The following is a 15,440-nucleotide window of genomic DNA, read 5'->3' on the forward strand; positions in this document are numbered from 1 at the left end:
GCTGCCCATGCTAAAACAGGCTTTTGGGCAATAATACCCTCTATTATTCTCTATGGGAAAAAAAGTAGGGTGAATTTGGAAGAAGGGGGACACTTTTGCATTTTCTTTTGTAGTCTCTTGACATCTAACCAACATATTAGCCAAACACATGATACATTTCTGAAATGGTCAAGATGTTTTCCTAATCACACACAAAACATTTATATCATATTCACAGGAGGCATGACGTGTCCATTGAGTCATAACCAGATTTTCAGTTTGCATTTGGTAGACTGGGACAACAGGTTAGATAAACTGGAACACCATTATTACAGTCCTAATTGGACCCCAATGACAATTATATTCAATTGTGTGTGATTAGGAAACATCTGAGAATTTCAGAATTGTATCATGTGTTGGGATAATATGTTGGATAGATGTCTGAAGAGATTACAGGAGACCGAAATATAAAGTGTCCCACTTTTTCTGAATTCACTCCAATAACAGTACTACGATCACAAATGTATAGGATATAGTACTACAATAACCAGAGCCCTGTCTTACCTAAGAGGAGAGGGAGGGCCCCTATTGTAAACTGGATCTCTTTCCTCCACTGGAAAAGCCTCTAAGACTGTCCCATTTTAGCTGCTCCATGCTGTCCTACTTTAGCTATCAGCTTTGGTTGGTAAAGCGGGACAAACAAAAAGAAACTGAATTTCAAAATTGAAACATAATATTGCCAACTTATGTATTTTGATGCACCAGTACATAGTATGCACATTTACATCACATTATTTATGACAGTTTCATAACCTCAACCACAGATGTTCCATTATATTGACCAGATATTCCATTGGCCACTATGACAATGAAAATCAATGTTTTCAAAAAGGCAGTTGGGGGGTGCAAGATCAGCTGGGACCATTCTAGCCAACGAGAGGTCAGAGACGCGTGTGAACAATCACAACGGTCAATGGTACCCGGGATCCTTTGGACTTCTCTACCCCCAATAAGGCTGACATTTAAAATGGTTAGCCAGTCAAGGTGACAACCACTTTGCACTGGACCGTTTGTTTCCGATACCTGGAGGGGGTCGTAAGAAGAGCGGACCGGGCTCTCTTCCAGGTATGCTGACAGCGGCAGACGAACATCTGGGCCGAGGGTATACTGACCTCCTCTTGCTCAGGGAAGAGCAGAGGCTCGTAACCCAAGGAACACTCAAAATGGCAAGAGACCAGTGGCCGAGCAAGGAAGTGTGTTGCGGGTGTACTCCACCCACACGAGTTGCTGGCTCCAGGTGGTGGGGGTTGGCAGAGACAAGGCAACGAATAGTCATCTCCAGGTCCTGATTGGCTTGCTCCGACTGGCCGTTAGATTGGGTAAGAAACCCAGAGGAAAGGCTGGCCGATGACCCAATGAGGGGGCAGAACGCCTTCCAGAATTGGGACGTGAACTGTAGACCACGATCGGAGACCATGTTGACCGGAAGTCCATGGATCCGGTAGACATGCTGTACCATGAACTGGACCGTTTCCTTGGCTGAGGGTAACTTGGGAAGGGGAATGAAATGGGCGGCTTTGGAAAACCTATCCACTCCGTAAGGATGGTGGTGTTGCTATCGGACGGAGGGAGACCAGTGACAAAGTCCAGGTATATATGGGACCAAGGGTGGTGAGGAACAGAGAGTGGTTGAAGGAGGCCTGCTGCAACTTGCTGCAGAGTCTTACTCTGTGAGCACACAGTGCAGGCGGCGATGAACGTGGAGATATCAGGAACCATAATGGGCCACTAAAACAGTTGTCGGAGGAAAGCCACGGTCTGGTGGGAGCCGGGATGGCAGATAAGGATAGAGGAATGAGCCCATTCCAGGACCGGGGACCGGGCAGATTCTGGGACAACCGGTTAGCAGCCCCCTTCCCCCCCAGTGCCCAGTCGATCAGGGGGTTGTGACTTTGGAGCCATGACAATCCCAAAACCACAAGACTCAATGAGCAGAAACTTATTTGACTCACTGGGCTTACCTGACACTCACTGGGGTAACCTGACACTCGCAGGTTGATGGGAACCGTATTGTGACCCCCTACCAATAGATTGTCCGTCCAATGCTCTGGCATCCATGTGAATGGAGAGGGATTGTGTGGAGATGCCCAGCTCCGACACCAGGGTAGCATCCATAAAGCTCCCATTGGCCCCAGAGTCCATGAGCACCCAGAGAGGTTTAAACAGGTCCCCCCACAGCAGGATAGCATGGAGAGGAGTGTGAGTAATAGGAGATGGGAGCCTGGTATTTTACTGGACAGGTGGATATGTAATGTCCTGAAGTACCACAATACAGACAACATTTGGAGCTCAGTTTGCGTAAACGTTCCTCAGGAGATAATCTAGCCCTGCTCAGTTGCATGGGCTCCGGAAAAGGCGAGGCGACAGTCTTCAATGATTCCCGGGGGAACTCGGGTGACATCAGATTCTCTCTGGAGTGCAGGCGCTGGGCACTTCCTGGATTCTTTGGAGGCGAGGGGGAACCCGTGGACGAGTGCGTGTCTCCGGGAACAGACCTCTCCCTGCTGTGTTCCCGTAACAGTCTATCGATCCTTATGGTCAGGGCTATGAGGGAGTCGAGGTCCACGGGCAGCGAGCTCATCTTTAATTTCCTCAGATAATCCATGAAGGAAGGTGTCAAACACTAATTGAGTTGTTTAAATGTAATGTTGAGCTCTCTTTGTGTTTTTGTGCATACCCATTAACAAGAGTTCTGTCCATGGTGCTGAATGCACAGTGTACTTTTCCCTCCGTGTAGTTCATTGCATGTTTAATAATGAAAATACCTACCAAAAGGAGAACATGGATGTGGTTTATTTCTGTGCATCTTTAAAAAAGTAAAATAAGTATCATATCTGGACATGATTTACAGTAGATATATCTGTCGCTCATACACATGATGTATAATCCTGTAATATGATTCTGGCCCGCGAAGGCAAATATATATTCTAACGTGGCCCACCATGGAAAATAATTGCCCAGGCCTGCTATAGAAGAACAGACTTATCGCCATGCACCTTTCTTTGCATTATAAATTAGTTTCCTAGCCAGCACTGTTATGCTATCCAATGATTCTTCAAAGTTTTAAAAACATTATCACGATCATTCATGGCCTTATTACATGCTTCAGTCCACCAAGGAACTATCCCTCACTGGAGTAGCCAATAAGGCAGCATCTAACATAAATGAATTCACAGAGTCAGCACAGTCTTCTACCGACACCTCCATTGACAATTTATGATTCTCCTTCTCACACAAAGTGTAAAATGTTTCCCAGTATGCCTGGTCAAATCACCAATTTATAACCAGTTCCCTTTTCTGAAAACATACGTCAAGATCTATGTTGCACATGACTGGTAAATGATCACTACCTATTGTGGATTCTATCTTCACATTCCACTCACATATTCCAGCAATGGAGGAGGACACTAACGTAAAAATCTAAAAATGACGAAGTACCTCTAGTCACATTTAACCTTCATTTATACTAGCTAGTCCCCTTCGCTCCATAAAACTTTCAACCACTAAACCATTGGCATCTGTGGTATTGCTGCTCCAAAAGCTGAAATCTCCACACCACATCTCATCACCTTCACTGAATTTCACAACTATATCTAATTCAGATACAGAGTTGGGTTTACAAGGATTATAGTAAAAAACAATGTGATATTACCCCCTTCTCTCCACTGCCACACGCAGTGGCATTCTTTGATAAATGTAGCACACCCACAGATAAAACCAGGAATAATATAATCCAATTAAGTTTAAGCATTTTTCTTGTATACACACCACGTCCGGTAAAACATCTAAATCACGTTTAAACTTCTTATATTCTTGTCAATTGGCTATCAAACTCCTAGCATTCCATTTAAGTGATAATGCCCTTGAATTGACCCAACACAAATCTAGGGTTGCTACCCAAGCCGGCTAGTCGTTTGTTCTATCGGTTCGGTTGCCAGAGTCGTTCAGTCTTTTTATTCTGCATCTATGTACGAGACCCAGTCGTACGTTCTAAATGTTCCATTGCCATACTGGCTGGCAACATTCTTATCCCTTGCTTGCTAGCCTGCCAACTACGGCTAATTTACAGTCACATAAAACAGTGCAGCCAGAATAACAACAGTAGCTGCATTTCCATTTGTTTAAGCTGTTTTCTAGTGACCTTTACTTGGATACATCCATAACAATGAGCTAATAAGGCACGATTTATCCTGGCATAGAAAATGTGCTCTCTCTTCAGGATATTGTTGTTCAGAGGAGCTAGCCAACAACACAGCTAACACAATCACTGTTGTTCAGAGGAGCTAGCCAACAACACAGCTAACACAATCACTTCAAACTGAAGCAGGAAAGACTGTTGTTCAGAGGAGCTAGCCAACAACACAGCTAACACAATCACTGTTGTTCAGAGGAGCTAGCCAACAACACAGCTAACACAATCACTTCAAACTGAAGCAGGAAAGACTGTTGTTCAGAGGAGCTAGCCAACAACACAGCTAACACAATCACTTCAAACTGAAGCAGGACACTGTTGTTCAGAGGAGCTAGCCAACAACACAGCTAACACAATCACTTCAAACTGAAGCAGGAAAGACTGTTGTTCAGAGGAGCTAGCACACAGCTAACACAATCACTGTTGTTCAGAGGAGCTAGCCAACAACACAGCTAACACAATCACTTCAAACTGAAGCAGGACACTGTTGTTCAGAGGAGCTAGCCAACAACACAGCTAACACAATCACTTCAAACTGAAGCAGGAAAGACTGGAAACTAGCTGCACTTAGTTTTGTTTGACCTTTTTTTCCAATTGAAATTTCTTTGTGTGTGTGTGTGTGTGTGTGTGTGTGTGTGTGTGTGTGTGTGTGTGTGTGTGTGTGTGTGTGTGTGTGTGTGTGTGTGTGTGTGTGTGTGTGTGTGTGTGTGTGTGTGTGTGTGTGTGTGTGTGTGTGTGTGTATATATATATTTAAAAATGGCAGGTGATTTATGATTTCGACGAGCTGAGAAACATTGCCTGCCTGTCTGTCTCATCTCGACACATTCATTATGGGACAGATGGAGATCAAATTTTAATATTGAAACAATGTCAGACAGCAAGGTATATTCAAATCTCTGCTGTTGAAAACTACATTTCATTCTAAAAGCAATGTGAGATCATGTTTAGATGCTTCTTATAGTGGAGATCAAGTTTCTAAATTACCTGGCTGGGCTGATGACACAGATTGTAGTCAGATGGAACAGAGTAAATAGGCATTTTAACATCATAGATTCAGCCGGTGGTAACTTGTGGCATGGCAGAATGCATTTATTTAGTAAAACAACATTTTTAATTTAGATGTGTAGTACCTTGCCTTACTGTGTTGGTAACCGGTTTATAAAATAAATAAGTCACCTCGGGGTTAGTGGTATATGGCCCATATAAATGAGATGTTCTTAACAACGCACGACCCTTAGCGAGGTATATTGGCCATATACCACAGCCCCTCGGGCCTTATTGCTTAAACACGGAACACCATAATACTATTTATTATCCTGATCATCATGTAAACTTTGGTTCAGCATCCAATGTATTATTTCTACTGTAACTTCAGAAATCTCCAGAATGTCTTTGGCTGCCTTCACTACTTATTTTATTTGTGCAGCCCTGCTTTTATGCAGAGCAGTCATATTGATTGCCCTACACATGAAGGCCAAGAAGTCTACTACCATGGTTCTCTCGAATCAAGCATTTATGCTCGCATATCACATTAACAATCGGCTGAGGTTCCACTGCCATCCTCTGAGCAGCCACTAAGTTGTCTGGAGTATTTTGTATACTTGTTATTCACTTTCCGAACAGCCTCAGCATAGCATACATTGTCATTTTGTACTTCTGCACTTCCGTGGCTTTGTTGTACTTCACACCCTCCATACGCAGCACTATGTTCTCAGTCACAACATTTAACTTTCGAGTCAGTCCCACAACTCCCATACTCATGATCCCCACCACAGTCTGCACATCTCATTTTACCTCCGCATAATGCCCCATCCGTTGGCACTTAAAAGCACCGAAGTGGAGGCGGCACGTACTCTCTAACCTGATAAGTGAGTGATCCGAGCTGCACCCTATTTCGGTCGATTCACCTCAAATTGTAAGAACACAGTTTTAGTGTCCACTTGGACTGCCACTCTTCTTGCTTTTCATCCTCTTCACATCGATAACTTTTCCTCCTTTAGGGCAAGCCTTAACGTCTTCCATGGTCATTTCTAATGGCATCCCATCAATTACTCCTCTCATTTTAAATCATAGCACCTTGATTGTGACATTTCACCCGACCCCCATTTAGTGTGTTCAATTTCAAGACATTCTCCTGCTGAATTGTACTATTTGCAATGATCAGGACCTTCCCATGACCCATTGGTTTGGCATCCTTAGATCAACCTAATCTCTTCCCTAATTGCTTTTGTCAAATGCAAAGGATGGAAGTTACTTACTGGTTCTGGGAACACTACCATGACTGTATAACCATCTTCTCCAACCTCTTTGTCAAAGAGTGGTCCTGTTCTTTACTGGTCTAGTCTCAACACTACTCATTGTTTCTCCAGAAGTATTCATCAGGGGCACAACTTTCACTTGGGCCTTTCTGAAATTACATTTTAATTTCCACCCATTTTTATAATTGGAATGTGATACAAAATGGGGCAACTGTGTGCTTTAGGACCATGCGGGGGTAGGCTGTTTGGAGTGTTTATCCAACTGAAGAAAAGAAAAAAAGTTCCCAAACCGAAGTTGCGCCCCTGGTATTAATTTCTCTGTCGTGTCATTGCGATCTCTTACTCATGTTACTCCTATTTACAACATATGTAAATAGCTGATCGTCACTGGTTTTATCATTATCAATAACCCTAATGCTACCATCTGCCTTTTTAAAACCTTTATTTAACTAAGCAAGTCAGTTAAGAACAAATTGTTATTTTCAATGACGGCCTCGGAGCAAGTAACTGCCTTGTTCAGGGTCAGAACGACACATTTTTACCTTGTCAGCTCAGGGATTCGATCTTGAAACATTTCGGTTACTAGTCCAACGCTCTAACCACCTGTCGCCCCGAACCAAGTACAGTTATGCCAAATAACTAACTAACAAATTACAACTTCTTCACACTTTCGGGATACAACGCCGGCTGAGGAACGCTCCGCTGTCCTTTAAATATGTCACTCATTGCTTCAAGCCACACCCGGCCACACCCAGCAAACGTACCTCAATGTCTGTTCAAGAACGTTGAAGAAGTTTTTGGGGTAATGTGTCGTTCAGAACAATCCGTCACTCAACGTTGCAGACGTTTAATCGAATATAACGCACCCCAGGATGACCGATGACATTGCGCAAAATATGAACGCGAGTTGAGACGACTACCTGCTCTGGAACGTACCAAAAGTATAGCTGTCAGTGGTCGGTCACATGACTTTCTGAAGCTGGCCGCGCCCTGTAGGGGGCTCGTGCAACATTCTGGATGACAGTCAAGAAGGAACCAGGCAGCAGTGTGCCACTGACGTCTAGGACAAGTGAACAGCATCTCTGAACTTATTCTTCCATTTTAACATCAGCCCCATCATGGACAAGGACGATTTAATACTGTATGTATATTATCTGACTGTATACCTCGCTAGCTACTACTGTCTATGTAGCTCATGTTAAACCGACTAGCTAACTAACTATTTAGTTCGTAACGTTACAAAAAAATGCAATCTACCATGAGGACACGTGTATTGTATTGTTTGTGAATATCATGCTTGATATGTGATATGAGCTAGTTAGTTACCTACCAATGACCACGAGCAGCGGCATTTCTGTCAAATTAAAGTATTGATAAGTGATGAAGATTATGTCAGGGTTCATAAATGGAAGCTACTACATAAAGCATTTATGTGACTGGCACCATGATGTTGCTTGAGAAACATCTCACCAGATCATTTCACCAGCATCTCATTCAACCGTTGTTCCACTGCGTGCAGCTGATAACAGAAAGAGGGACTTATCTTCTGTGATCACCTGCTCCTGTACAGAACACTGTAGTGTGCCCAACATGATACCGTGGGAGGGGAGGAGTAGCCCTACCCCTGATAAGAACTAATTGTTCAAATGAGGAAGAATGTTACCGACTTAATGTGTCGTTATGTGTCGTTATGTGTCGTTATGTGTCGTTATGTTACGTTATGTGTCGTTATGGCTTTTGTTTATATCAACTTCTAAAACATCCATCTTTACCATTTCATTTCCATTTTAGCCCTAAAGACTTCCCCAAGCTGAAGAATGATGCATTCCTTCTTGCATGCCGAGGACAAGAAACCCCTCATGTGCCTGTGTGGTGTATGAGACAGGCTGGACGTTACCTGCCAGGTGGGCCTCACACTCTCATTAGTCTCTCTAGACACCCGGGTTGCCTCCCACCTTTTTCAAATGTTCTGGCTTAATAAGTCTGTATGTAATAGAATGTCAGTTTGGCATAACGGAACTACATCACTGCCTGGTTTTCTACGTTTACCAATGACCTGCCACTGGCATGAAACACATCATGTGTGTCCATGTATGCTGATGATTCAACCATATATGCATCAACAACCACAGATAATGAAGTCACTGAAACCCTTAACAAAGAGTTTCAGTCTGTTTAGGAATGGGTGGCCAGTAATAAACCGTCCCTGAACATCTCTAAAACTAGTAGCATTGTATTTGGTTCAAATCATTCCAGAAATTCTAGACCTTAGTTGAATCTGGTAATGAATGGTGTGGCTGTTGAACAAGTTGAGGAGACTAAATTACTTGGTGTTACCTTAGACTGTAAACTGTCATGGTCAAAATATATAGATGAAATGGTTGGAAATATGGGAAGAGGTCTCTCTGTAATAAAGACATCACACTCGAAGTTCTGCAGGTTCTAGTTCTGTCTAATCTTGATTATTGTCCAGTTGTGTGGTCCAGTGCTGCAAGGAAAGACCTAGTTAAGCTGCATCTGGCCCAGAACAGAGCGGCACGTCTTGCTCTTCATTGTAATCAGAGGACTGATATCAATACTATGCCTGCCAGTCTCTCTTGGCTTAGAATTGAGGAGAAACTGACTGCATCACTTCTTCTTTTTATAAGAAACGTGTTGAAAATCCCAAATTGCTCACCAGACATGCCATCAGGTGTCTTTTCACATTCCCCAATGTACAGTATTATATAGAGCCATTATTGCATGGAACTCCGTTCCACCTCATATTGCTCAAATGAACAGCAAACCTGGTTTTAACAACACATAAAGCAACACCTCGTGGCACAACGCCTCTCCCCTATTTGACCTAGATAGTTTGTGTGCATGAATTGATATGTAGGCTACGTGTGCCTTTAAATGTTTTAGTGTAGTTCTGTTCTTGTCTTAATGTTCTGTATTATGTCCTGTTTCATGTTGTTTGGACCCCAGGAAGAGTAGCTGCTGCTTTTGCAAAAGCTAATGTGGATCCTAATCAAATACCAAATCCGTCTTTATCCGCTTCAATAAAATACATAATTGTAGCTAGCGAGATGGAGATCAGAGGTTGTTTTTGCATTAGTTAGTTTGCATCAACTACCTTGACTTAAACCACTTTGAATTGGAATTGCAACATTCTGGCATGTCTGCCTCGTGATTCGTCTGTCTGAGGTGGACCCACCCCTGATTTATTTATATTTTTTATTGAAGTTGCCGAAAGGGTTTGTCATAGAAACCAGATCCTCGTCACTACTGTTGCCTAGGGTCGTATCTTCGAGATTACACTCATGTACTTCACTGGCCTAAGAAACACACATTGAACTAACACTACAAATATCAGTAGGTTTTTGTTGGTATTTGTTGGTATTCACATGTAAGCTAACCTATTTGTTTGTAGAGTTCCGTGAGTCCAGAGCGGGAAAGGACTTCTTTGCAACATGTCGATCACCTTCAGCCTGCTGTGAACTCACACTCCAGGTAATCATTGCCTGTGTTAAACCAGCGCGTTTTACTACTAAACATCTTAACATAGATGGAGAACACTCATTTCATTTTTTTCTCCTTACAGCCTTTGAGACGTTTCCCATTTGATGCTGCCATCATCTTCTCAGACATCCTGGTTATCCCACAGGTAAGAGATGTCCTGTCTGAGGCAGATCTTTCTTTGCCTTTAGTTCAATCACAAGTGTTGTGCTTCCTCTCTGCATACTAAACAAAGAGATAACCTGCTGGCAAGAAGGTCATCTATTTGTGTAGTATATTGATAGGAGGAAGCACATAACTCAGAGACCGTATACGTTATGCTTTTAACCGGTTAATGACTCTGTGTGTGTGTGTGTGTGTGTGTACCTGCTCCCAGGCCATGGGTATGGATGTCCAGATGGTGGCAGGAAAGGGCCCGACTTTCCCAGAGCCCTTAAAGGAGCCAGAGGACCTGCTGCTCCTGCAGTCCAAGGTGGATGTCAACAAGGAGCTGGATTACGTCTTCAAGGCCATTACACTGACGCGCCACAAACTGGAAGGCAAGGTCCCTCTTATCGGCTTCACTGGTGCCCCGGTGAGATGGAACACACACACACACACACACACACACACACACACACACACACACACACACACACACACACACACACACACACACACACACACACATGGTGAGAGAGAACACTTTTCAATACAGATTGTATTGGTTACTTCAATAGTCAAAATACACTTTTTTTCGGCCTTGTGTCATATCTTGGTGTTCTTAGACTAGAGGCTTCAGTAAAGTGACCCATATCATCATCTGTTTCTCCTGTAGTGGACCCTGATGGCCTATATGATTGAGGGGGGAGGCTCGACAACCCAATCCAAGGCTAAGCGCTGGCTGTACCGTCACCCTGAAGCCAGCCACCAGCTGTTAAAGATGCTGACTGACATCATAGTGGAGTACCTGCTGGGACAGGTGGCTGCTGGAGCACAGGTAAGCAAGGCACCATGGGAGATTGTGTTCCAGCTGTATCTTACTGCTAGCCCAGAGTGCTTGCTCATGGGGAAATGATCAGGTGAATAGAGGGTAGATCAGTTTATTTACAGCACTTAATTGGACAAGGAGAAGATGTTCATGAATGGCATGAATGATCTAGGAACTGCTAGAATGTTGATTTATTCATGTAGGTATCTTTTAGGGCCCCTATCATAGACACATTATACAGGAGACACAGTCCTGTCTAGATACATGGCACATTATTCTCCAGTCTGTTCCACCTTCCCTGTGTTTCCCCAGGCCTTGCAGGTGTTTGAGTCCCATGCTGGCTGTCTTGGCCCAGCGGAGTTCCAGGAGTTCTCACTGCCCTACCTCCGAGACATCGCCCGTAAGGTCAAGGACCAGCTGAAGGAGTCAGGCCAGGATGTCCCCATGGTGAGCCCACACAGACTGTCCCTTCTTCATGTTCACACAACACCGACATCCTCATCCTTTTGTTTGTGGATTTCATGTCACTAGATTTTCAAGACAAGCTTTTGTTCATCATTATGCTTAAAAAAAGCTTAATTGTCTTGTGGTGTGATAACATGTGGCCAGTGTATTGTGATATTTTTCACCAGTAGATGGCACTATACTGTCAAATATTTTCCTCTACAGACTTGTCATCTGGAGGAGTCAGAAATACATTTGAGGTTTTTTTTATGCCTTGAATCATTGTATGGCGTGTCATCGGTCTCCAATGTTGACATCGGTCAATATTTAACAATTGTTTTGTAATTAGTTTTTCACTGCAGCGTGTCTTTTAAAGTTCCCTGGACTGTATCTCCCTCATGTCCTTTATGTTCTGTCACAGATTGTGTTTGCCAAGGATGGCCACTATGGTCTGGAGGACCTCTCTCAGTCCCACTATGAGGTTGTTGGTTTGGATTGGACCATTGACCCTCGCTCAGCGCGGTAACGAACATTAACCCTTTTCACAGAAATCAGATCACGAGCCATTTCCCTAGACAGTCAGTGACCGAGCCAACATTTGCTAAAGGTATTGTGTCATATGTTGAAATTGGATTGGATTCACACTCTTTTGTGAAAGGTTATATTTATCTTGTCAACAATAAAAACAGGTGGTTCGGTCCACTGTTGATTGAACTCCAGGTTAATACACCTTTGGGAATAATGCCCTTGTCTCTGTGGTTTCAGGGAGCGAACTGGAGGAAAGGTTAGCCTCCAGGGGAACATGGACCCCTGTGCGCTATATGCCCCCAAAGTACGTTTTTTTGCGATCCAAGAAATATATATATAATGTATAATATATATAATGTTTCAGTACAAATGTACTGTACAGTAAAAGCACATTAACCAGCAACTATTGTTGTTGTGCCAGGCACTTGCTGCTATAACTTACACACGATACAGTGCCTTCAGAAAGTATTCAGACCACTTGACCTCTTCCACAATTTGTTATGTTACAGACTTATTCTAAATTGGATTAAATAAAACAATTTCCTTAGTAATCTACACACAGTACCCCATAATGACAAAGCAAAAATCGGCTTTTAGAAATGTTTGCAAATGTATTAGAAATACAAAACAGATAGCTTATTGACATAAGTATTCAGACCCTTTGCTATGAGACTTGAAATTGAGCTCAGATGCATCCTGTTTCCATTGATCATCCTTGAGATGTTTCTACAACTTGATTGGAGTCCACCTGTGCTAAATTCAAGTGATTGGACATGATTTGGAAAGGCACACACCTGTCTATATAAGGTCCCACAGTTGACAGTGCATATCAGAGCAAAAACCAAGCCATGAGGTTGAAGGAATTGTCCGTCGAGTTCCGAGACAAGATGGTGACGAGGCACAGATCTGGTGAAGAGTACCAAAAAATGTCCACAGCATTGAAGGTCCCCAAGAACACAGTGGCCTCCATCATTCTTAAATGGAAGAAGTTTGGTACCACCAACACAATTCCAAGAGCTGGCCGCCCGGCCAAACTGAACAGTCGTGGAGAGAAGAGCCTTGATCAGGGAGGTGAACAAGAACCTGATGGTCACTTTGACACAGCTCTAGAGTTCCTTTGTGGAGATGGGAGAACCTTCCAGAAGGACAACCATCTCTGCAGCACTCCACCAATCAGGCCTTTATGGTAGAGTGGCCAGACGGAAGCCACTCCTCTGTAAAATGCACATGACAGCCCGCTTGGAGTTTGCCAAAAGGCACCTAAAGACTCTCATACCATGAGAAACAAGATTCTCTGGTCTGATGAAACCAAGATTCAACTCTTTGGCATGAATGCCAAGCGGGACGTCTCGAGGAAACCTGGCACCATCCCTACGGTGAAGCATGGTGGTGGCAGCATCATGCTGTGGGGATGTTTTTCAGCGGCATGGACTGGGAGACTAGTCAGGATCGAAGCAGAGATGAGCGGAGCAAAGTACAGAGAGATCCTTGAAAACCTGCTCCAGAGTGCTTAGGACCTCAGACTGGGGTGAAGGTTCACCTTCCAACAGGACAACGACCCTAAGCATACAGTCAAGACAACACATGAGTGGCTTCGGGCAAGTTTCTGAATGTCCTTGAGTGGCCCAGCCAGAGCCAGGACTTGAACCCGATCGAACATCTCTGGAGAGACCTGTAAATAGCTGTGCAGCAACACTCCACATCCAACCTGACAGAGCTTGAGTGGATCTGCAGAGAAGAATGAGAGAAACTCCCCAAATACAGGTGTGCCAAGCTTGTAGCGTCATACCCAAGAAGACTCAATGCTGTTATTTTTACCTTTATTTAACCAGGCAAGTCAGTTAAGAACAAATTCTTATTTTCAATGACGGCCTAGGTGGGTTAACTGCCTGTTCAGGCAGAACGACAGATTTGTACCTTGTCAGCTCGGGGATTTGAACTTGCAACCTTTCGGTTACTAGTCCAACACTCTAACCACTAGGCTACTCTGCCACCCCATTGCCACCCTATTGATGCCAAAGGTGCTTCAACAAAGTACTGAGTAAAGACTCTGAATACCTATCAAAATATGTTATTTCAGGATTATTTTGTTGATAAATTAGTGTTTTTGTCTTATCATTATGGGGTATTGTGTGTTGATTAATGAGGGAAAACATCTATTTAATAAATTTTGGAATAAGGCTGTAACGTAACAAAATGTGTAAAAAGTCAAGGGGTCTGAATACTTTCCGAAGGCACCTTACTTTCAAAGGTGATGCTTATTTGTCTCTGTCTATCTCTACCTATGCAGGAGCGTATATATGAGATAGTGAAAAAGATGCTGGAAGGCTTTGGCACCAGAGGGTACATTGCCAACCTGGGCCACGGGCTGTACCCTGACATGGACCCGGAGAACGTGGGTGCCTTCGTAGAAGCTGTCCACGCTCACTCTCGCCAACTCCTCAACCTCAAGTAACACCCCTGTCACCTGGCAACATTGACCGCAATCATCAAACTAGCAGCGAAGCAGCACCCAAAAACCAAAGCAACATTGGCTTGGATTGTAGAGACTATATCATCTATTCACAGTAATCTGATAAACCACCAGGTCTTATCAAGTATGGAATCCCAGGACAGATCAAGACGGATCTTGTCCAATTCTGGATGTTTTTCTCTTTCTGAAGAGAATACTTCATGATGTTCTATAGATAATCCTAAAACAAACAAAACACATTGCCACAGTGCAAGACCTTGTAATATTTCATATTATTCATGTGTACCACTGATCTGTTTTATTTAGATGTAGTGCACCTAAAATGAAAGAAACAAGTGTACCTTATCAAAACAACACTAGTGAAGGAGATTCAATGTGATTATCCTCGATGGTTGTGAGATAGCCTCAGTCCAATCATTGTTGTTTAGACTGTTGTACTGCAATTATGACTGTGACTGATGTACTAAAGCCTAAGCATTAGTGTGTGTATATTTTTGCTCTTAGTTTTTTATTCAGTAAAATAAAAATACAAATATATTTTAATTGGACCTGTATTTCAAATTAATCAAATAAATTATATTGGATTTCTATTGGATGTGTTTTGCCTCTAACACACCCTAATCGGGAACTATTGGCTCATCTTATTGTGCCCTCTAGATATTGCGCTCTGCAGTTCACTCCAGGTTTTCTCTAACCAGCAATCTTCCATCTACACATCCACAGCAATACCACTGGTGCTTGCGATTACTATGGAAACCCTTCAATTACAAATGAAATGTAGTGAGGGAGTGAGGGTCGGGTGTGGCTGGCATACTGTACATGATTTTGTTCAAACCAGTTTAGTGCCAGAACTAATCTGTCCGGACTTAATTTGTTTCCACGTTGAACAAACACATTTTTGAAATTGGGAAAAGGCTCTATTTTATTACTGCTTTTGGCTTAAAGGGAAGTGATTATCATTACAGACTGCATTTTACACAAGGCATAAAAGTAGTTAATCCCCATGGGTGTTTTTCTATGAAAGGCAGCTAAGTAGT

General features: G+C 43.1%; 1 protein-coding gene across 1 annotated transcript; it reads left to right on the top strand.

Annotated features, from left to right (window-relative positions):
• The first annotated feature begins 7,262 nt into the window (after window positions 1-7,262).
• urod (uroporphyrinogen decarboxylase) lies at window positions 7,263-14,993 on the top strand. Its single transcript, XM_046358065.1, has 10 exons — window positions 7,263-7,631; window positions 8,282-8,394; window positions 9,903-9,982; window positions 10,074-10,136; window positions 10,365-10,562; window positions 10,806-10,967; window positions 11,271-11,405; window positions 11,824-11,924; window positions 12,168-12,234; window positions 14,221-14,993. Exons 1-10 carry the CDS (start codon window positions 7,609-7,611, stop codon window positions 14,383-14,385), a joined length of 1,107 nt encoding a protein of 368 aa, XP_046214021.1. The 5' UTR covers window positions 7,263-7,608; the 3' UTR covers window positions 14,386-14,993.
• The last annotated feature ends 447 nt before the right edge of the window (window positions 14,994-15,440 follow it).

This window comes from Oncorhynchus gorbuscha, linkage group LG08, assembly GCF_021184085.1.
Source record: "Oncorhynchus gorbuscha isolate QuinsamMale2020 ecotype Even-year linkage group LG08, OgorEven_v1.0, whole genome shotgun sequence".
NCBI classification, from domain to species: Eukaryota; Metazoa; Chordata; class Actinopteri; order Salmoniformes; family Salmonidae; genus Oncorhynchus; species Oncorhynchus gorbuscha.

What these genes read in the sequence shown, in the direction of transcription:
- urod (XM_046358065.1), top strand. Translation starts at nt 7,609, where the DNA reads ATGGACAAGGACGATTTAATACT. An exon ending in GCTGTGAACTCACACTCCAG is followed by an intron (nt 9,983 to 10,073) that starts GTAATCATTGCC and finishes TTCTCCTTACAG; the next exon opens with CCTTTGAGACGTTTCCCATT. An exon ending in GTGCGCTATATGCCCCCAAA is followed by an intron (nt 12,235 to 14,220) that starts GTACGTTTTTTT and finishes CTACCTATGCAG; the next exon opens with GAGCGTATATATGAGATAGT.